Here is a 23,792-nt window from a genome sequence, read left to right as displayed (position 1 = left end):
AAAATATACATAACATAAAATTTACCATTTTGGCGAAGGTGGGTGAAATGTACCAAAAAGTACAAACTTCCAGATATAAAAAAGTCTTGGGGATGGATGTAATGAACAGCATGAAATCTATAATTAATAGTACTGTACTATATATTTGAAAGTTTTCTTGAAAGTTTTCATCACAAGAAAAAAAATTGGTAGTTCTGTGTGGTGATAGATGTTAACTAGATTTATTGTGTTGATAATTTCTCAATATATACTTTTTTTTTTTTTAATCAGGTCATCATGTTGTAACCCTGAAAATAATATATAGTAGTCCACCCCCCTTATCTGTGGGGGATACTTTCCAAGACTCCCAGTGGATGTCTTGAAACCTCTAAAAGTACTAAACCCTCTGTAACTTTTCCCCCAGAGTCCATACAGCTGAAAGGGAGGGAGGGAAGGACAGGGAGAGAAAAAAAAGAAACATCCAGTTGTTGTTCCACTTATTTATGCATACATTAGTTGATTCTTGTATGTGCTCTGACCAGGTATTGAACTACCGTATTTTTCGGACCATAAGACGCACTTTTTTCCCCCCAGAAGTGGGGGGAAAAAGTCCCTGCGTCTTATGGTCCAAATATAGCCTACACATATACTTTAAAAAAAAGTTTTTTTACTTGCCCGGCTCTGTGTGGTCTCTGTGTGCTTGCCCGGCTCTAAAATGGTTCTAAATGCTGCTGTTTACTTTACAGGGTTGATTACATGTGTTTATGACTGTGATGTTGGGTTTTAATGCACATAAAATATTTTAGGACACTATTTGTTTCAGAATCTTTTTTTCTTCATTTCCCTTCTCTAAAAACTGGTGCATCTTATGGTCCGGAGCGTCTTATGGTCCGAAAAATACGGTAGCAACCTTGCTGTATAAGGATAATGCTCTAACCAACTAAGTTAGTTGGCCAGGGCTACCTTTGTCTTTCTAAATAAACTTTGGTTGTATTTGAGTTCCTTGGCTCTGAGTTCTTTTCTGAGCTGAACTCAAGGACTGAGGTCTAACATCTGGTGCTGTTCCCCGTCAATAGAATCACCTCACAAAATATGTGTAATTCTCTCCTTAGGCCCTGTTTCTGGTGCACATCAAATTAAGACTTACACATACTTACAGCAAGATTAGCATTGACCCCCAAATGGATTACTTTCACGTTTATTATATATGTATAAGCATATTCAAAGACAGTGGGGTTCCTATGGGAACTTCAGATGGCCCTGATTGCAGGCTAGGCCTAGGGACCATTCCAGCACACGATTTTGTGTGCCGGGCCTCTAGTTAGTATATGTCTTTGGTTTATCTTTTCTTGCCCCCCAACCCTACATCAGGGTATATCAGTCTGTTCCATGCCTCCATGCTTCAGGTCTTTTGTTGGTCAATTCATTTTGTTCATCAGATTCCACAAGTAAGTAAGATCATGTGATATCTGTCTTTCTCAGATTGGCTTATTTCACTTAGCAAAATATTTTATAGGAATATTTATTTATTTATTTAACAGAGAGGAAAAGGGATAGTTAGGAACATTGATGAGAAACATCAATCAGCTGCCTCCTGTACACACCCTATGGGGATGTGCCCTCAACCAAGGTACATGCCTTTGACCGGAATCGAATCTGGGACCTTTCAGTCCGCAGACCGACGCTCTATCCACTGAGCCAAACTGGTTTCAGCTTACAAGAACATTTAAAAAATGATTTCCAAAAAAATTGAAGTATTTACAAACTTAATGTCGGTGATGTGATATAAGAAATTTATATTTGGTCTTTGTGGTACAGGGCTTCTAAAACACTTATAACTTTCCAAGTGATAAGAACAAAAGGAATGTCTTTTGTTATATCTGTTACTTTTGTCCCCAGCTCCAAAAACAGGTGAAAGGAGCATCTTTTATTTGGTTTTAATCCTCCAGTTAAAAATAGCTCTGAAATGATCAAAGTGAGTGTCCTTTGTTATTCATAACCTGCCATTTCAAACACACCCAAGTTTATTAATGAGGCAAGTTTTAGAAAGCCCCTAAGGATGTGGGGCTGGTTGCCACAACCACCTCATGATTAAGTTGGAATTTTCAGCCCCATCCCTGAACCTCTGGGAAAGGGGTCAGGGCAGGAGACTAGTTTAATCACCAATGGCCAATGACTTTATCAACCGTGCCTACTGTAATGAAGTAGCCATAAAAACCCAAACCAAAGGAGTTTGGAGAAGCTGAGTTTGATGAACAAGAACACAGAGAGGGTGGGTACCCCCAAATCCACAGGGACAGAAGCTCCTATGCTTTGAACACTTCTAGACCTCACCCTATGCTTCTCTTCATCTGGTTATTCATTTCTGTTCTTCAATATATCTTTTGTAATGAATCAGTAAGTAAACGGTTTCCTTAGGTTCTGTGAACCATTCTAACAAATTACCAAATTTGAGGAGGGTCATGGGAACCCTTGATTTATAGCCAGTCAGAGTACAGGTGACACCTTGGGACTTTTGATTGGCATCTGAAGTGGGAGCAGATTTGAGGGACTGATCCCGTGGGGTCCAAGCTACCTCTGGGCAGTTAGTTTGAAAATTGGGTTAAATTGTAGGATACCCAATTGTAGTGAGAACTGGAGAATTTGAGAATTGCTCAATGTGAAAAATCCACATATCTTGAGTGTGGAGAGGAAATGATGTGTTTTCTTTTCTTCTTTAAATATATTTTATTGATTTTTTTACAGAGAGGGAGAGTTAGAAACATCGATGGGAGAGAATCATCGATCAGCTGCCTCTTGCACACCCGCTACTGGGGATGTGCCTGCAACCAAGGTACATGGCCCTGACCGGAATCAAACCTGGGACCTTTCAGTCCGAAGGCCGACGCTCTATCCACTGAGCCAAACCGGTTTCAGCTGATGTTTTCTTTTAATAACTTATTACAAAGTGAATACACTCATGTAACCCTAACCAAAATCAAGAAACAGAATATTACCAACTTGCCAGAATTGGCATAGCACCTGGGACTCTTCCTAATCATTGTTCTCCTTATCTTCCCAAAAGATAACCATTATGACTCATTATACATTAATTAGTTTTGTCTGTTTTTGAACTTCTTGTAAATGGGATCAGGCAGTATGTATTTTTAACAGCTTTATTGAAATATATTTCATATATCATACAAATGACTCATTTTAAATATAAATTTCAAGAGGTTTTAGCATATTTACCATCATCACAATCACTCCCATTCCTTCCTAATTGCTTTTCCCTGTCACCAGCGCTAGCAACCATTTACCTATGTTCTGATTCTCTAGATCTGTCTATAATGTACACTTAATATAAATGCATATATGCAAAAAAGGCTGAAAAATGAGTTAAGTGTTATCTTAAGATGTTAGAAAAAGAATTAAACCTAAAGATGATAGACTGAAGGAGAAACAGAAAATAGCTAAATAATAGAATTATCAAAGGCAAACATTGGTTCTTAGAAAAGCTCCTGAAAAAAAATGTTCCTGAAAAAAAAAAGGGGGGGGGGGGAGAGACATGCTCCTGATAAGACTATTAAAAATGAGAAACCAGATAAGCAATAACAGGATTGACATGTAAACAGGTATTACAATACATATAAACAGGTATTAAAAAACTAAAAGGATATATTTTAAAATAAAGTCACATTTTATTGATTTTTTTTTTTTTTTTTTAGAAAGGAAGGGAGAAACATCAACCGGTTGCTTTCCTGCACACACTCTGACCAGGGATCTACCTCATAACCTGAGTATGTGCCGGACTGGTAATAAAACTTGTGACCTTTGGGTGCATAGAATGATGCTCAACCAACTGAGCCACAATGGCCAGGGCTAAAGCTAAGAAGATATTATAAACAAATTCATGCAATAAATTTGGAAATCTATATGAATATCCAAGTGGCTGCATATACCAACTGTTCCGTTTTATTCTAAGCAGTATTCCATTGTGTAGATATTATCACAATTTCACCATAAACCTGTTTAAGGAATCTGGGCTGATTCTAGTTTGGGGCTATCAGAAATAAAGCTGCTATAAAATCCATGTACAGGTTTTTATGCGGACATTTGTTTTTAAAAAAATATATATTTTATTGATTTTTTACAGTGAGGAAGAGAGAGGGATAGAGTTAGAAACATCGATGAGAGAGAACCATCGATCAGCTGCCTCCAGGAATACACTTGTTTTAGGGATGACTGGTTCCAGGCTCAAAATTACTGTGAGGATTCTACCTCTTCACTTCTAAGACTTTCCACAGGCGAGGCACTATAGACTAACATCCTATAAACTTAGCTACCCCCCAGTAGTACATGACAGCTATCATTGGACTTCTCAGATATGTGAATCAATAAATTCCTTTTTATTCCCTTGAACCAATTCAATTTTGAATTCTGTCACTTGTAACAAGTGTTCTGACAGTTATCAAGGGGTTCTCCTCAAACAAGGATAATGGTAACTAATCAGATTCTCTCTTCAAAACTTCGAATATAAGAGTAGGATGTATAAGCAGAAGTCGAAAGAACATGCAAGGAAGACAGCAATCCAGGCCATGAAAAGAAGTTTAATATTGATACTCGATCTTGGCCTCTATTTTCTATCTCTTCTTTTTTCTATCTTATATCTTGAGCTTATTTGTGACTGCAGTTTATTTTTGGTCTTACCTGCATCATGGCCAGGATTGCTGCATAATATACTAAACTGATTTGATTCTAAAACCCTCTTCTTAGAAACAGCAAAGGGCAAATTGTCACTAAAGCCTTCTGGGCTTTACACAGAACAAGCAGTAACAGGTTTCCTCTTCCAGCCTGGTAAGGCTCCGCACAGCATCCTAGAATCTGAAATAACTATATTCTAACTAGCGTAGTGACCACATTTGAGTCAGGATGTGGGCTTCCCTAAGTTAAGAGGCTTAACAAGAAAAACTGAGATCCTTTGTAGGCAAGTAACTGTACCTGCAAATTTCCTGGGTTTTCAAGTTACTTAACACCCTGAGTCTCAATTCTTGTGCCAATAAAATGGGGGAAATCATTGATTTGGAATAAAAAAATGAAATATACATAAAATCACTGGATATGTTCAGTAATGAGCTAATATTAGTTCACTTCCCCTAAATTTTAATGTCACTCACTATATGAAGTATTATCCAATTATCTTCTTTTGCTCAAATGTCTTAAAATTTATACAATGGAATGGTATTTTTCTACATATAACAAACAGTTTAAACAAAGAAACAAGTTTGTTTTTTTAATCTAAAACGTTGGCTAGTTATTCAAATGTTTTTATTGGATTTAAAATTCATTTAATGGATACACAGATATACAACTAGTTTGATCAGCTACTAATATATTTTGGCAACCCTTTATTTTTGTACTCAAGAGCCAGTTCACTTTTTCTCCATGTTCAATACTTAGCTTTGGTAAAATTTTGCCCTGTTCCTCATGTGTCACTGAAGTATTAGTGTTTCCATCCTGGTTGGTATAAGTTGCTCTTTTAGTGCTTTTTCTGTGGGTATGTTTTGTAGGACTCTTCTGTTTTTTCTCAACTTCACTGCTTACATCCCACATCATTACCTTCCCATCATTCCCTCCAGTAAGCAGCAAATAAGATTCTGGCAGAAAGCAGACCTGGGATACTCCCAAAGTGTGGCCCTTAAATCCCAATTCTTGTTCACATTTGACTCCCATTACCCTGAAGATTCGAATCTTTCCGTCTTCTGCACCACAACTAAAAATATTGCCGCATGCTGCCACGGACACAGAATGGGCTAGAGCAGGGTTTAAGAGCTGCCCCGGTGACTGCGGGCTCTCCATTGCTTCTGTTTCATCCTCCTGTAAATTTGTAACCCAGAGTGGCCGGGCTTTCTGAAGGTTCCACAGCATCACCTTTAAACAAAAGAGTGTTACACTGTCAAATAAAGTTCTAGCCATCCCGCTAAACTACTGTGCATATTCGGCTTCTAATAAAACCATCAAAATAGTCTGAGATTAATTAGTAGGATATACTTCCAGCAATATTAAGAAAAAAATTAGAGGGCACTACAATATGGCACTGGAATGCTACCGTGGTGCCAAAACTAGAATGCCAATGGGCAGTAAGATAGGATCTAGAAAACAAGATCCTGAATAACTTTCCATTAATAAGACTATTAAAATGTAATCCAAATTATTAAGCAGTTGCCAGTTTTCTTTAGGTCATTCTACTCTCATCTGTGCAAATAAAATTAAAGACTATGAAATTTCCTAACTATTCCAGCCGCTTTTCTCTTTCCCATTTCTAATTCCTATGCTATTAACTAACATTACTAGCTTGTCAGTTTTTGGAGATTTAATACATCTTTGCTAATGCTTAGTATAATGCCTGGAAAAGAGCAGAAATTCCAAACCTATCTGTTGATTAATTTGACATTTTGGTATATTTGGCTTTTTGTTGTTCCCTACCACGATCTCAGACCTACTAAATTTATTTAAATGAAGTGCTAATTAAAATGAAACAATAAGCTTTGTGAATTGATTTCACTCTATAGTGATTCGTTTTCTTCCTACAGCAACCAATTTGAAAAGGAAAATATTTTTAATACTTTTAGAGAATATACAGCTTTATTTTACCATTTAGTATTATCCCTGAATTATGACTCACAATTTAAAATGGATACTAGGATGCCAAGACTGGTTTGGTTCAATGGATAGAGCATCGGCTTGGGGACTGAAGGGTCCCGGGTTCGATTCCGGTCAAGGGCATGTACCTTGGTTGCGGGCATATCCCCAGTAGGGGGTGTTCAAGAGACAGCTGATTGATGACTCTCATTGATGTTTCTAACTCTCTATCTCTCTCCCTTCCTCTCTGCACAAAATCAATAAAATATAAAATAAAATAAAATGGATACTAGGATAAGCAAAATTTTGTTTAGATAGTCAAAACCATAGATCTGAATTGGTAAGATTACTCCTGCTCAAGTTAACTCAAGGTTAACTTCCATCAAGTCTGCTTTCCAAATAAGTGAAATACAGTAACATTTATTTTCTGCTTCTAGTAGAAAAAGAACTGAAAATCCTTTTGGATTGGATTTATAACATTATACTAAGTGGAGAGTAATTGCTATTGGAGTGAAGCCAGCATAATAATAAGTTAAAGTAACTTTTAGTAAAATAAAAAATATCAGAAAATATAAAAATGAATGAGTACTAGAACTTGATGTGGAAATAATCTAAAAAAAAAAGAAGTCTGGCCACCATGGCTCAGTGGTTGAGCGTGGACCTTGAACCAGCTGGTCACCATTCGATTCCTGGTCAGGGCACATGTCTGGGTTGCAGGCTCCATCCCCAGGGTGGGGAATTCAGGAGTCAGCAGATTGGTGATTCTCTCTCATAATTGATGTTTCTATCTCTCCCTCTCCCTTCCTCTCTGATGTCAATAAAAATAAATAAATAAAAACACACATATACACAAAACAAAAACAAAAAAACTCACCCCATCCTGAACAAAGGAAAATACACACTCCAGAATCTGCTAGCTTAACTGTACTGGCAGTTAACCCCAAGTTCTTTCTCACACAGGCCCCCTAAGGCCCCCTAAAAATATCTGGAATATACTTATTGTCCCTAAGACATCCAAACATGAACTAGTATACCCTGTTTTCAGAAGCGTAAACATTTTGTATTAATTAAATCATCTACATGTGTTAATAACCATCCCAGTTTCTACCAATTCAAGAATCATTTCCAAGTACTGAAGATTCCCAAATTGTTCTTGTGTATTTTTTTTTAATAAATTGTTCTCTTTATATTTCTTTGTTCTTCCTAACTGCTAAAGATTCCAAAGTATTTTACAATTTCTCAACCACTTGTTCAAGCTGTATCATCTAAGTAGGAGAGCTAGAGATAATGACGAAAAAAAATACAAGAGTTTGGGTTAAAAAAGAGCCTGAGGTTATCTATACTGATAGAGGAATATGCAAACTGACCAGGAGAAAATAAATGTCACTGTATTTCACCTGTCACAGTAATGACTGAACAGCAGGCTTTGTGGGGTGACCAGGCTGGCAGGGGGGGTTAGTGAGGAATGACCAAACGACTGAACAGCAGGCTGTGTGGGACAACCAGGCAAGTGGTGATAGTAGTGGGGATGGGGGGCTGCTAGGGGCAACCAGTCCAGCAAGGGGGGCAGCTACCAGGCTGGTGGCGGAGGGGGCAGTTAGGGACAACCAGGCCAGCAGGCAGAGGCGGTTAGGAGTGATTAGGCTGGCGGAGAGGGGGGGGGGCAATTAGATGCGATCAGGTAGTTGCCTACTGGGAATTGACACCTTTCGGTGTACAGGACAGCACTCTAATCAACTGAGCTACAGGTGCTATAGTGAGAAAGTTTTCTTTAATTAAACCAAATTCTGCTTCCTTATGACTTCTATTTAGACCAGCATATTCCACTTTTCCCCTCATGAAACCCAAAATTTATTTATTTATTATTTCTTTTTTTAGCACGCTCGTACTATGGTTTTAATAGACGTACATGGACAAGTCGATATAGACAGATTTATAATTCTATACAGTCAATCCGACATACACAGGGGTGCGGGCCGGAGAGCGGGTGTGCAAAGTGGGCGCGGCGAGAGGCTGCGGCCAGGCCCGGAGCTCCCGGCTCGGCTCGCTTCTTCTTGCACCGACCGCAGCTCTGCACAGGGGCCAGGGGGTCGCCTCCCAGCCCGGCGCTGCGGAGCGGAGGACCTGGGGCTGCCTGCGGGGAGGCCGGGGCGCTCAGAGCCGAATCCCCCCCTCATCCCCGAGCCGCATCCCCCCCTCCAATCCCCGCGCCGCATCCGCGGCTCCGTAGCCTAATAGTTTCCCGGGCGCCAGGCAGCCGAGGGCTCCGGGGCGCACCGGGGCCCTGTGTGTGCGGCTCCTCGGCGAGTCCCCGGGAAAACCAAAATTTAAATACCTGCAGTTTCAGACATAATGGGGTTTCTAGATATACTCTCCTCTGAATATGAGCTGATTTGTGATGTTCCTTTCAAAACTCAGCATGAATATAATGCTCCAATCCTGGTCACCAATATACAATATAATATTTCAATTAACATACTCCAGAATTTAAAAAAATATGTATTAATTGATTGATTTCAGAGAGGAAGAGAGGGAGAGAGAAACATCAATGATGAGAGAATCATTGATTGGGGGCCTCTTGTACACCCCCTACAGGGGATAGAGCCTGGAACCCAGGCATGTTCCCTGACCAGGAATTGGAACTGTGTCCTCCTGGTTCACAGGTCAATGCTCAACCACTGAGCCACACCAGCTGGGCAATGCACCCCAGAATTTTAAAGTAAACAACAGATCCACCCTGGCCAAAAACAAAACAAAACAACAGATCCAGTCCCTCCAACTTTTCTTTTTTTTTTATAAAGTAGGAGATGAATTCTGCCTTCAGCATGTTCCTTTTTTTAAACAAATGTTTAGAATCAAATATTTGAATTCTCAGATATTAGGAATGTATTAAAGCACAGAGAAAAGACTAAATAATTAGTGATTACTTTGTGAATAAAATCTAACAGGCTTTGTCAAGTTAGCATAAAACATGCATTAGAAGTAAAGCTTATGGTTCATGTTAGTAGAAAATAAAAAATTTAAAGATATATTTAGTCTATTCAATTTCATTCTGCTAACACATCCCATTTAGAAATTACCCAAGTATTCTTTGCAAAGCATCACCTGCATATCCAGTCCACATGACACCAGGCTCTGAGGCCTTTGAGGCCGAAAAGCCACAGAAGAACAGATGTTGGAATGTCTCTTTAGCGATCTGCTAACTTTCTTATTTTCCAAATCTAGGATTTTGATTGCTCCGGAATCATCAGCAGAAGCCAGCAGGTTTTCAGTTTCATTCAATGAAAGGCAATTTATTTCTTCTTCATTCACATGAAAATGGTCCAGGGAACCCTTGAGGGATCTGACATCCAGTATGCTAATAGTTTCCCCATGCGAGGCATAGAGCTTGGTGGGGCAGGAGGGAGAGAATAAGACACAGGTAACGTCGTTGGCCCCTTCTAAGCGTGTATGTCCCAATGGAGTCCCATCTTCACCCCAAGTCACGAGATCTCCACCCTCTGCTCCAGAAGCCACTAGTCCTTCTGAACTTGCATTCAGGCAGAGAATAGGAGAAGAATGTCCACCAATCCACTTGACAGCCATAATGGCTGAAACTGTGAAGGAGAAAAAACTATAATGTCATATTTTACTTAAGAACTTAATAGTAGGAGACAAATGCAATAAATAGTATTTCATTGAAATATTTTTTTAAGACATCTAAACAACTCAACAACAAAAAGACAGTTGAAGATCAAGCCTAGCTGAACACAGAATTGTGGGCAGATCAAGCTGGAACACGCTGAAAGGGGCTTCCTGGGCAATTGGGAACCCAGGTGAGCCTGGTTCTCCGACCTTTGGTGAGGCTCACATAAGAATAAACACTAGACGAAACCGGTGTGGCTCAGTGGACAGAGCGTCTGCCTGCGAACTGAAAGGTCCCAGGTTCGATTCCGGTCAAAGGCATGTAACCTTGATTGTGGGCACATCCCCAGTAGAGGGTGTGCAGGAGGCAGCTGATTGATGATTCTCTCTCATCAATGTTTCTAACTCTCTATCCCTCTCTCTTTCTCTCTGTAAAAAAAAAAAATCAATAAAATATATTTTTAAGAAAACTAAATATATTTATTTTAAATTAGGAAAAATTAAAAAAGATCAGGAAAAATTATTTTTAAGAGAGGGCTGCACAACCATCAGGTAATATTTTTTATCAGAATAATGTTTTAGAGAGTGAGCTCTGGAACTAGAGTCTCTGGGTACGACTAGTACCACTACCTACTAGCTGGCTGACTTTGGGCAAGTTACAGAACCTCTTCTCTGTGATCACTTTCCTTCTCTATAAAATGGGGACAATGATAATGGTAACACCCATTTCATAGAATCAGTAATATATGTAAAGCACATAAAATAGTGCCTGGTAAATAATGAGTGCTCATCAAATATTACCATTCTCCCTTTTTTCATTTTATTAAGCTGGTCAAAGTGGCATCATATATGTTACACCAATGGTTCTCAAAGTATGGCTTCAGACTAGCAGCATCGATATCATCTAGGAACTTGTTAGAAATAAAAATTGTCAGACCTCGCCTTAGGCCCACTGAATCACAAACTGGAGTTGGGGTCCAGCTATATGTTCTAACACCCCCCACCACTGATTATTCTGATGCAGGTTAGAATTTGAGAACCTGTACTACACCAATCATTTGGGAAACTGGTTAGAAATGCAGACCCTTAGGTCTTAGCACCTGAGACTAAATTAAAAGGTTATTTGCTTTTATTCTTAAAACCTTTCTGCTTAGAATTATTCTATTTTATAGATAATAAAACTGAGTTTCAGAAATGTTTAATAATTTGTCCAACGACTCCTGGCCCTTAAAATTTGTACAGGGACCCAGTATAAAGGGATACTAAACTTTTAAATGAATAATGAAGACCAGGTCTTGGCTGGGTAGTTCATATGGTTAGAGCAGTGGTCGGCAAACTCATTAGTCAATAGAGCTAAATATCAACAGTACAACGATCAAAATTTCTTTTGAGACCCACATTTTTTAAACTTAAACTTACTCTAACGTCACTTCTTCAAAACAGACTCGCCCAGGCCATAGTATTTTGTGGAAGAGCCACACTCAAGAGGCCAAAGAGCTGCAGGTGGCTCATGAGCTGCAGTTTGCCGACCATGAGGTTAGAGCATTGTCCCAGAATGCCAAGGTTCAGAGTTCCATAACTGGTCAGGGCACATATAAGAATCAACCAATAGCCTGGCCTATGAGGCTCAATAGTTGAGTGTCAACCAGAAGGTCATGGTTCGATTCCTGGTCAGGACACAAGGCCAGGTTGCTGTCTTGGTCCCCAGTGGGGGGTGTGCAGGAGGCAGCCAGCCAATCAGTGATTCTCTTTTATCATAAATGTTTCTAGCAGCTCTCTCTTCCTGCCTCTCTAAAATAAAGAAAAATATATTTTTTTAAAAAATCAACCAACCAATGAATGGATAACTAAGTGGAACAACAATTTGATGTTTCCTCTCTCTAAAAATAAAAATAATTTTTAAAAAGAAAAATTTTACAAAATTTATTTTAAAAACTTAATTAAAAACAGTTTGTTAGTATCTCCCCCTCCCCATTTTTTTTTTTTTAACTCATTTTAGAGGGGGAGAGAGACAGAAACATCAATGAGAGAAAATGCCTCCTGCATTCCCCACACCTGGGATTGAGCCCGAAACCTAGGCATATGACCTCACTGGGAATTGAACCATGACCTCTTGGTTCATAGGTCAATGCTCAACCAGTGAACCAATGCTCAACAAGCTGGGCTTGTTAGTATTCTTTACCAGGTAAAGTACAGAAAATGACTAAAATATACTAGTAATTCATTACTGCTTTTAAATGTACTTGTTGGGGGCAAAAATAGAATATTGAGAACTAGCTATATTTATAAGAAATATTAAATATGTTCTGATTGCCTTGTTCTAATTAAAGAAAGGACATTCTAATCTGGCTGAGAGTTGTGCACACCCAGGAATCTGGGAGTCAACCTAGGAATGCGGACCAGTCTCCTTCACTCACTGCCTATTATCCTGGAAGGATTAACAATCAGGTGGCCCAAACAATGGGAGTCCTGCCCGGCACACAAAGCCTACTTCCTCATGCCTGTAATACTCCATTGCATACCTATTCTTATTCCTTTTGCCCAATTCCCCGAGTCATCTCGGTCCCACCCAATATAAGCAGCTTGGTTATGGGGGGTTTCAGAGCAGATTTTTGTGGATGGCCTGCTGCTCTCCCATACTGCCGGCATTATTGGAATAAATGCTCATATATGATTCAACCTTGTCTCTGCTTAATTGCCTCTAGTGACAGGCAGCCCGGACCCAATATTGTCAGTTTATTAATGTAAAAATATTAAAACCTGTAAAGAATTTTTGTGAGTTTATTTGAGCCAAACTGAATTGACAATTGCCAGTAAGCTGAATCTCAATGGATTGGGATAATGCTCTGAAAAATGGCATTTTTTTTTCAAGAAAAACAATTTTAAATATATATAACGTTACATGCAATAAACATTAATATTTCAAGAAGAATGGCAGTTTTTCATCTATTTTTATAGGTTGCAATCAAAAGAGGAGACGAAATGAAATCCATTGGTGATAGATTAGAGAGGCGGGAGAAAGCAAAGGGTAGGGGGAAGTCTGGGATTGAATAACAAGTAAGATGATAGACACATACTTCTTTTACTTAGGTGGGTACAAGATATTTAACAGTCAACAATATATACTAAGAAAAGGGTAATGTGCTAATTAGACTGGGAGATCTGGGAGACCTTCTGGATAAAGCCATGGTGGGGGGGGCCAAGGCAGAGGCAGTTAGGGGTGATCAGGCCAGCAGTCGGACATCCCTCTCACAATCCGGAACCCATACAGCTGCCGTCACAGCTCTCTGGAAATGTGCTTCAGATGCATGAAGTTGCAGAAGTCACCTTGTGTACACTCTCCCATTTCATATTGGCGGCAAAAGGCTTCCCAGAAGTCGGTCACAAGGGGAAAGGTCAGCTTGGATGGGCTGCCCTATTGAACCAGCAGCGGCTATTCAAGTCAATCACAGCTTTCTCTGAATCTTCTTCATCATTCAACTTCACGTTTCCTACAAGATGATCTCCAAGATTAACACAGATATTTATCTCCTCCATTTCTGTGAAAACCTCAAAAAACCCGTCATAGGGTTCCCTGCATCTCGACATTGCTCACAGAACAGCGCGGCGGAGTTTTGAGGATTATGGTACATGTTCAAGAGGGCAATGGTGTGGCTAAAGGTCGGTTTATTGCACTACCAAGAGCATCTGTCTCCATGACGGCATCCTCCAATTTTGAAATAAAATGAACAGTTGACTTTGTGCTTCTCAGTGCCAAAGATGGAGGCCAAATACTCTGTCATTTCCCGCCCACAGCCTCCGACAGTGCTGCTGAGGCCGCCCAAACTCAATTTTTAATTTCTTTATGGTGTATTAATATTAAAGTCTAGAAATCTGCCCTCTACAGCTTCAGGACTCTTTATTACTTAATGTCTTTATTGACTTCAGAGAGAGGAAGGGAGAGGGAGAGAGGGATAGAAACATCAATGACAAGAATCACTGACTAGCTGCCTCCTGCACACCCCTTATTGGGATCAAGCTCCAAGCCCTGCATTTGGCCTGAGAACTGAACCATAACATGGTGCTGACTACCTAACAGGAAACTGAGAAGTGGCAGACAGAAGAGTGGGGTCTTAAACCAGCCCCCACTGAGGCATTAAAACTCAGCTGAAACAAATGACACTTCACTTTTTAAAAAACCTTTTATTAAAAATATTTATTTTTTCATATTTTTCCTTCATTCTAATTTTATTATTTTACCTTTCCCCCACCCCACCCTTTTCTTCTTCACTTCTCCATCTTTCATCCTGTTTCCTCTTCCTCTGTCCCTCTTTAGTTTCTCTTTCCTTTCTTTTTACCCCTTGTTAATCTTCTTTGTCTGTTTTATTGACGTGATATTACTGTGGTCTCTGTTGGCTTACTCATATATCTCATTTCCTCTCCTTTGCTCCAAGTCCAAGCACCCTACTATTTTCTCTTTCTTCACCAATTTTTTTGTTGCTTGTTTTTCCTCTCCTCTCTTCTCTTCTCCTCCTAATTAATTAGTATCATTCACTAAACTTAAGCTTACCTGCTCTTTTCTCTATTCTTTTCCCAAAATGGAGGAATAAGTGAAGGTAAATTTTTTAAAATTAGTTTTTTTGTTTAATCTTTTAATTTTTAAAGTTTATTTTCTTCTTATTCACTCATTCTTTCTTCCTCCTCTATACTGAACTGAGGTCCTTCTGCTATTCATTCAACTCCTTAACCTTACTTTCTGTATATACTAGGTGTACCGGTTAATAATAACAGATTTTGAAATAAAAGAAAACACAATTAATTTCAAGAGAAACTTCAAAAGTGTTTTATTCAAAGTAATGTCCATTGCTAGCTACACATTTCCCCATCTTTTAGGTAATTTGTAGATATTGTCCCAATAAAACTTTTTTTTTTAGGCAAACCACTCAGAGACCCAATTTTCTACTTCTTTGTAGGTTTTGAATTGCTGCTCAGAAAGTGTGTGTGCCATTGATCAGAACAAGTGGTAATATGAAGTAGCAAGGTCTGGTGAATATAGCAGTGGGTTAATACTTCTCAGGCAAGATCTTTTAACGTGTCTTTAACTGGTTTTGAAGTGTGTGATGGTGTGTCATCATGAAGCAAAATTACTTTCCGTGTCTTCTGGAACATTCTAGTCATTTCATGATCAAAATGTGGTTCAAATTGATTGTTGTCAGTAGCGATAAGTATTAATGTGTCACCTGGTTTTAGAATCTCATAGCACACCACATCTTCCTGATCCCACCAAACATGAGCACTGTTTTCTTTCTGAAGCAATTTGGCCTTGCAGTCAATGTTGATGGTGGACCTGGATCAATCCATGGTTTTGTGCATTTGAGATTCTCAAAATAAATGCACTTTTCATCGCCAGTCACAATTCAATGCCAAAAAGACTTTTTTTGTGCCATTGAAGCAACATTTTACTGATGGCTTTTCGGTTTTTCATTTGTCTTTCATTCAGTTGATGTGGCACCAATTTTCCTTCCTTTAAAATCTTTCCCATTGCTTGTAAACGATTGGAAATTGTTTGCTGAGCAATGTTTAATCTTTCTGCAAGTTGTTTTTGAGTTTGACACTCATCTCCATCCAATAATGCTTGTAATTGTTGGTCTTCAAACCTTTTTGGTTGACTAGATGTTCTTTGTCTTTCACATCAAAATCATGACTTTTAAAGCTTTTGAACCAGTGTTCACAAGTATCTTGAGATGAAGCATGTTCACCATAAGGTTCTCAAAGTATTCAGCAGCACTTTTCTTCAAAACAATGAATTAAAGTTCCCGCAAATGCTCTTTTTTTGTCATGAAAGTCGACATTTTTAAGCATAAAAATACCTATGATGTTAACACCTTCAGCAAATTTGACATATGAAATTTTGAAGCTTGCTGTCAATACAACTAAATATGATAGCATACCTATCAAATCGCATATGTATCAACATATGTGTAACTCCATCTTTAAAAAAAAAAAATCCGCTTTATTAACCGGCATACCTAGTAAGCTCTGCTTCTACAGATTAATGCCCTCCCACCCCCTTTTTTTCTGGGTGTATGTTGTTTGCATTTTTTGGTTTATCTATTTACTTTGAGGTGTTTCCCCCCCCCCCCCCATATATTTTTTTCTTCTTTTTCTTCTCTTTCTTTTCTCTCTCACCTTTTTCTTCTTTTCTCTATATCAATTTTGCTCTCTTTTCTCTCTCCTAATTCTCTTTTCTTTGGTGATCACTTATATTGGGGTTATCCTTGTTGTGAGTCCATATGTGTTTTGTTCCTTTGTGTCATGACTTGTTGAGTTGTATTTTGTGATATTTGGTAAATGTGGTATACAGTGAGCCTCATAACCAGACATCCTGCAAGGAAACTTCATCCAAAAACAGGACAATAACACTCAAGACCCAACTACCAAGAGGACCCAAATATCCCAAGTAGGGGGCATCCCTAGATTACCCAGACCAGGAGACTGGCATGCCACCCAGATTTTTTGAGTTTGTCTTATATAGTAGATGATTTGTGGGACCCAGTGGTGAAATCTCGCCAGTCTTCCTCAGTGGATAGAGCTTCAGCCTGCAGACTGAAAGGTCCCAGGTTCGATTCCGGTCAAAGGCATATACCTTGATTGTGGGCACATCCCCAGTAGAGGGTGTGCAGGAGGCAGATGATCGATGATTCTTTCTCATTGATGTTTCTAACTCTCTATCCCTCTCTGTAGAAAATCAATAAAATATATTTTAAAAAGCAAACAAACAAACAAACAAACAAACTTCCAGCAAACAAAAGCCCTGGTCTGGATGGCTTCATAGGGGAGTTTACCAAACTTTCGAAGAACTAAAACCTATCCTTCTCAGACTATTTCAAAAAATTCAAGAGGAAGACACACATCCAAGCTCTTTCTATGAAGCCAGCATTACCCTAATCCCAAAATGAGATAAAGATACTACTACCGTGTTTCCCCCAAAATAAGACATCCTCCGAAAATAAGACCTACTTACAGGTTTCCTTCTGAGTGAAATATAAGCACCCCCCCCCGAAAATAAGGCCCCCCTAAGCTAAACACGAGAGATTTGGTCCACTGATTCTGAAAGAAATGGAGTCACAAGAAATTCACCAGGAAATTCAGGAATTGGATTGTTATGATGATGTTCCAGAAGATGATGACATGATTGTCATTGAATAAATGAGTAAATTCTTGATACTGTAGGATTCACAGTTTGTCTGGTTTGTGTTGCAACTACTGTACTACCATACCATATACAGGTAATAAATTTCCTTTATTTTCATTTAACAATAAATGTGTACCGTATTCTTCTTCATGGAAAAATAAGACATCCCCTGCAAATAAGACCTAGCGCATCTTTGGGAGCAAAAATTAATATAAGACACTGTCTTATTTTCGGGGAAACAGGATAGTACAAAGAAAGAATTACAGGCCAATATCCCTGACGAACATAGATGCTAAATTCCTCAACAAAACTGTAGCAAATCAGATCCAGCATTACATTAGAAAGATCATACACCATGACCAAGTGGGAATTATTTCAGGAATGCAAGGCTGGTACGATATCTGCAAATCAATAAACATTATATATCACATAAACAAATTGAGAGAGAAAAATCACATAATCATATCAATTGATGCAGAGGTAGCATTTGACAAAATCCAACACCCTTTCGTCTTTAAAAATATATTTTTATGATTATTTACAGAGAGGAAGAGAGAGGGATAGAGAGTTAGAAACATCGATGAGAGAGAATCATCGATCAGCTGCCTCTTGCACACCCTCCACTGGGGATGTGCCCGCAACCAAAGTACGTGTCCTTGACCGGAATCAAACCTGGCACCTTTCAGTGTGCAGGCCGACGCTCCATCCACAGAGCCAAACCAGTTTTGGTTCCAACACACTTTCTTGATAAAAACTCAGCAAAGTGGGAATAGAGTGATCATACCTCAACATAATAAAATCCCTATATGACAAACCTACAGCCAATATCATACTCAATGGGCAGAAAATAAAACAATTTCCCCAAGAACAGGAACAAGACAGAGATGCCCACTTTCATCACTCCTGTTCAACAAAGCACTGGAAGTGCTAGTCATAGCAATCAGTCAAGAAGAAATAAGAGGCACCCAAATTGGAAAAGAACAAGTAAAACTATCATTATTCACAGATGACATGATATGGTACATAGAAAACCTCAAAGACGCCATTAAAAAATTATTAGACTTAATAAATGAATTTGGCAATGTCACAGGATACAAAATGAACACTCAGAAACCTATGGCTTTTTTTTTATACAGCAATAATGAACTCACAAAAAGAGAAACTAAAAAATAATCCCATTTACCATTGCAACAAAAGAACTGAGATACTTAGGAATAAACTCAACTAAGGAGGTAAAAGACTTGTACTCAGAAAACTACAGGATGTTGAAAATGACAGAATCAACATCATTAAAACGTCCATACTACCAAAGCAATCTACAGATTTAATGCAATCCCCATTAAAATACCAATAGCATATTTCACAAATCTGGAACAAACTGTCCAAAAATTCATGTGGAATAAAAAAAGACCCTAGTCAGCCACAGCAATCCTGAGAAAGAAGAACAAAGTTGGAGGGATCACAATACCAAATATCAAGCTATATTACAAAGCCTCTGTTCTCAAAACTGCCTGGTACTGGCACAAAAACTGACATATAGACCAATGGAACCAAACAGAGAACCCAGAAATCAACCCAAGCCATTATGTTCAATTAATATTTGACAAAGGAGGCAAGAGTATACAGTGGAGTCAAAACAGTCTCTTCAATAAATGGTATTGGGAAAATGGGACAGATACATGCAAAAACAATGAAACTAGACCACCAACTTACACCATACACAAAAATAAACTCAAAAGGGATAAAGAACTTAAAATGTAAGATGGGAAACCATAAAAATCTTAGACGAATCCAGAGGCAGCAAAATAGCAGTCATATGTTGTAGCAAATACCTTTACCAATACAGCTCCTAGGACAATGGAAACCAAGGAGAAAATAAATAAATGGGAATACATAAAAATAAAAAGCTTCTGCACAGCAAAAGAAACCATCAACAAACAACAAGAAAGCCCAGTGCACGGGAGAACATATTTTCCAATGTTATCTCCTATAGGGGTTTAATCTCCAAAATTTACAGGGAACTCAAACAACTTCACAAAAGGAAGATAAATAACCCAATCAAAAAATGGGCAAAGGACCTGAATAGACACTTTTCAAAATAGTACATACAGAAAGCCAAGACATATGAAAACATGCTCAAAGTCACTAATTTTCCGAGATGCAAATCAAAACGAGGTACCACCTCACACCTGTCAGAATGGCTATCAACAAATTAACAAACGACAAGTGCTGGCAAGGCTGTGGAGAAAAAGGAACCCTTATGCACAGCTGGTGGGAATGCAGATTGGTGCAACCACTTGGAAAACAGTACGGCATTTCCTCAAAAAATTAAAAATGTAACTTCCATTTGACCCAGTAATCCCACTTCTAGGAATATATTTCAAGAAAACAGAAATACCAATCAGAAAGGATATATGCACCCCTATGTTCATAGCAGCACAATTTACCACAGCTATGATTTGGATACAGCCTAAGTGCCCATCAGCAGATGAGTGGATAAAAAAGCTGTGGTACATCTATACAATGGAATACTACACTAGTATAAAAAAAAGGAGGAGCTCTTACCATTTGCAACAGCATGGATGGAACTGGAGAGCATTATGCTAATCAAAATAAGCCAGCAGGAGAAAGATAAATATCATATGATCTCACTCACTTGTGGAATATAATGAACAACATAAACTGATGAAAAAATAGAAGCATCGAACAGACTGTCTAACCTAAGAGGGAAGGCTGGGAAGGTTAGGGGGTAAGAGATCAAGCAAAGGACTTGCACGTATGCACCTGAGCATTACCAATGGACACAGATAGCAGGGGAACGAGGGCATGTGCTGGGGGTGAAAGTGGCCAGGCAGCGGTCAATGGGGGAAAAAGGAGACTTATGTAATACTTTAAACTAGGGGTGTCGAACTCAATCAGAGAAGGGGCCAAAATCTAAAATCCAGCCTAAATCGCGGGCCGAATGGTTTACTGAACAGTCTTAAACTGTCATTGTGATGGAAACACAGCGGAGTGCAGTGATGACAGCGTGGTGCGGGCCACATTGCAAGGCCTGGCGGGACGGATTTGGCCCGCGGGCCTTGTGTTTGACACACGTGCTTTAAACAATAAAAAATTTAAATTAAAAAAAGTTTAATTTGTTTTTTATAATCTCTATATCACATGGATAGTATTTACTGATTACCTAGCTAGTTAGAATGACAGAGACCTAATACATGGAATGTTAAAAAAAAGTTGGGAAAGGCCCAGAATTCATACACTGGAGGCTTTTTAAAAATATATATATATATATCAATATATATGTTTTATTGATTTTTTACAGAGAGGAATGGAGAGGGATAGAGAGTTAGAAACATCAATGAGAGAGAGTCATCGATCAGCTGCCTCTTGCACACCCCCTACTGGGGATGTGCCAGCAACCAATGTACATGCCTTGACCGAAACCAAACCTGGGACTTTCAGACCGCAGGCCAATGCTATACCACTGAGCCAAACCACTGAGCCAAACCGGTTTCGGCCACTGGAGGCTTTTGATTTTTGTCAATCAACATTTATCACGTAGAGTATTAATCCATAACTCAACCAGAGTCCCCAAAATTACTTTATTTGAAACATACCCAAAGACCACCATCAAAAAGTTTTAAACAATCAAACTGCTATAGTAAAAGGTAGTGGGAAAAATTTTAATTAAATCTGCATTGAATCAAAACAATCTTTTAGAAATAAGTTGTCAAGCCACCGTTTCTTGTTATTCTCTTATGAGGACTGGAAAGCCCACCAGAAATAGGTTAAATGCCTCTATCCCCCCATTTAGGTTTCAAGTCAACAAACCTCTTATACCAGATGCCTAAAGGGTCACGCACAACTATTAATCATATCCTATTGTGAATTACTTTAATTAGACAATAGATTCCTTCCAACACGTAATGAGTGGGTTGGGAAAGGTGGGGTACGTTGAGAGCATTTTTAGAAAGGGTGGAGTGCAAAAGTTGGCTGTTCTGAACAACCAGAGAACGAGGTTGAACGTGAAGAATGGGACATGGTCAGGAGGGTGATGAGCAGGTGAACGATTTGTATAAAGGAGGCATGATAAAGAAAATATTTTCCTATTTTGAAATTCTACTTGGGCCACCTGGGGGGTTCACACACACACACACACACACACACACACACACACACACACACACGTCACCTCATTACTGGAGTAGATTAGCATCAGAATTGCCTGATCAGAGCCTCGAAAGGCTCAACTTCACTTACACTGTAAAAAAACAAAACAAAACAAAACAAAAAACAACAGAATAAAGGGCATCATCTTTAATAACTGAGTGATCTCTAAACACTCTGCTCCAGTCATACTGCCACACACCCAGTTATTCAAGTATCTGTGCCTTTATTTTTTAATATATATTTTATTGATTTTACACAGAGAGGAATTGAGACGGATAGAGTTAGAAACGTCGATGCGAGAGAAACATCGACCTGCTGCCTCTTGCACACCCCTACTGGGGATGTGCCCGCAACCAAGGTACATGCCCTTCACTGGAATCGAACCCGGAACCTTTCAGTCCACAGGCCGACGCTCTATCCACTGAGCTAAACCGGTCTCGGGTATCTGTGCCTTTAAAACTGTTATTCGGCATGGTTCTTTGCCCCCTTCTCAAGTGTATCAATTCTACATATTTCTTGAAGATTTAAAAAAAAAAAAAGTTAAGCATCTTCCCAAATGCTGGTCTTCCTCCTCGGATGTCCTATGGTTGAGAGCTGAAAAATGAGTAAAACTCGGAAGACTGACGTTAAGCTACCACATAGTCATTATCACTGTAGTAAGTATAGGTCAGCTTTTCTTCATATGCTTGAGTTTTCCAAAGTTGCTTTTAAAAAAATATATATATTTTATTGATTTTTTACAGAGAGGAAGGGAGAAGGATAGAGAGCTAGAAACGTCGATGAGAGAGAAACACCAACCAGCTGCCTCTTGCACACCCCCTACCGGGGATGTGCCCGCAACCAACATACATGCCCCTGACCTGAATCGAACCCAGGACCTTTCAGTCTGCAGGCCGACGCTCTACCACTGAGCCAATCCGGTTTCGGCCCAAAGTTGCTCTTGATGTGGAGAAGCTGGTTAGCAGCCAAAACGACTAAGGAAGGAGCTGTGCCACTGGCACTAGCAAGAATGAAAAGAATCTGGGTTACTAAGTGTTGGAGAAGAAAAGAAAAAAAAAAAACCTGGAAAAAAGGGAACGCTTCTAGTCCTTTTATTTTTACTGGTAGACAAGAAGTGGATTATGAGTTTGAGGAAAGAATTCTTACTACCTAAAGACAAAACAGTGGCACTCACTACTAAAGAAATCTATGAACCCTGTCACCATAATTATCACCTCGTAGAGTTATTTGAGAATTACATAAAAAAACAAACAAACCATAAAAGGACTCTAGTAGTGCCTGACTCACACGATAGCTATTATTTTCTCTTACTGAATAACATTTGCCAGAAAGTTGCCAGAAAACCTTTTGTAAAGTTTTCAACTAAGAAAAACAGTAAGACCAAATAATGCTGAAGTTCTTTCCCTTCCAAGAAGCCCTCCATAATGACGTCTCCAACTCATTCTCCCGTTGGAATGTCTAATTAAATAAGAACACTCTGCCTTAATTCTCCTGCTGATCAATCGTTTAGTCTGTAGGGAAGCCTGGGACCACAAAGAATGGAGCACTTAGTTGTTATCCAAACGTTGGGGAGAGGGAAGTTCAAGAGCAGCGACCTTACTTTCCGAACGCACGCTGGGTCCACGTACTGAAGAGAGCCGAACCAGGAAGAGACCACCGTGGCTGCCGAAGGTAAAGAACGAAGATCAATTCGGCCAAGGCGACGGAGCCAGGGAGGGGCTGGCCCGGCGAGGGAAGCTTCCTGCGTTAAGGTGGCGCCAGCCCCGGGGACCTCGCTGACACAGAGAAGGCTAGCAGGAAGAGAAGCCCGGGGAAGCCCACGTGGACCACGAGACCCAAAAGAGGGAAAAGGCGCGGCAGGCCAATCTCGAGCCCACCGGCGCCGAACTCCTACCTACCTGCGCCTCCAGCGTCCCTCCGCGGCGCCCCGTGATGACCTCACCCAGCGGCGCCCAATCCCGTGCCGCGTAGGGCGCGGGGCGCCTGGGCCAAACGGTCACTTCCGGGGCGAGCGGAAGCGCAAGCGTGCTGGGCGTGCGCCCTTGCTTCGTGCCCTCAACCCGCATGGCGGGGCCACGGGCGCGCCTCCCGGAGGCCTCGCGAGCCGGGCGGTTCCGACGCCCGCGCTGAACGGCGGGGGAGGGGCGGGGACGCCTGTGTGCGGGCGGGCGGGCGGGCGGGCGGGCGCTCCTGCCCTCAGTGAGGCGGGGCGGCGGCGGACGCC

At 39.9% G+C, this 23,792-nt stretch overlaps 1 protein-coding gene and 1 pseudogene across 8 annotated transcripts; both read right to left on the bottom strand.

Annotated features, from left to right (window-relative positions):
* Positions 1-5,272: 5,272 nt before the first annotated feature.
* Positions 5,273-23,782, bottom strand: WDR53 (WD repeat domain 53). Of its 8 annotated transcripts, none has more exons than XM_036444622.2 (4): positions 23,467-23,603; positions 20,107-20,109; positions 9,706-10,196; positions 5,273-5,889 (listed from the first exon to the last, which is right to left on the bottom strand). In XM_036444622.2, the coding sequence occupies exons 3-4, from the start codon at positions 10,183-10,185 to the stop codon at positions 5,296-5,298; spliced, it is 1,074 nt and encodes a 357-aa protein (XP_036300515.1). In that variant the 5' UTR covers positions 10,186-10,196; positions 20,107-20,109; positions 23,467-23,603; the 3' UTR covers positions 5,273-5,295. The 8 variants fall into 8 exon arrangements, with proteins under 8 accessions (XP_036300515.1, XP_036300514.1, XP_036300516.1 ...); XM_036444621.2 differs by lacking the exon at positions 23,467-23,603 and adding an exon at positions 23,169-23,460; XM_036444623.2 differs by lacking the exons at positions 20,107-20,109; positions 23,467-23,603 and adding exons at positions 11,666-11,668; positions 14,774-14,778.
* Positions 10,823-14,777, bottom strand: LOC118722467 (annotated as a pseudogene).
* Positions 23,783-23,792: the final 10 nt, after the last annotated feature.

This window comes from Pipistrellus kuhlii, unplaced genomic scaffold (genome assembly GCF_014108245.1).
Source record: "Pipistrellus kuhlii isolate mPipKuh1 unplaced genomic scaffold, mPipKuh1.p scaffold_m20_p_2, whole genome shotgun sequence".
Taxonomy (NCBI): Eukaryota; Metazoa; Chordata; class Mammalia; order Chiroptera; family Vespertilionidae; genus Pipistrellus; species Pipistrellus kuhlii.
This window is presented reverse-complemented; position numbering and strand designations above follow the sequence as displayed.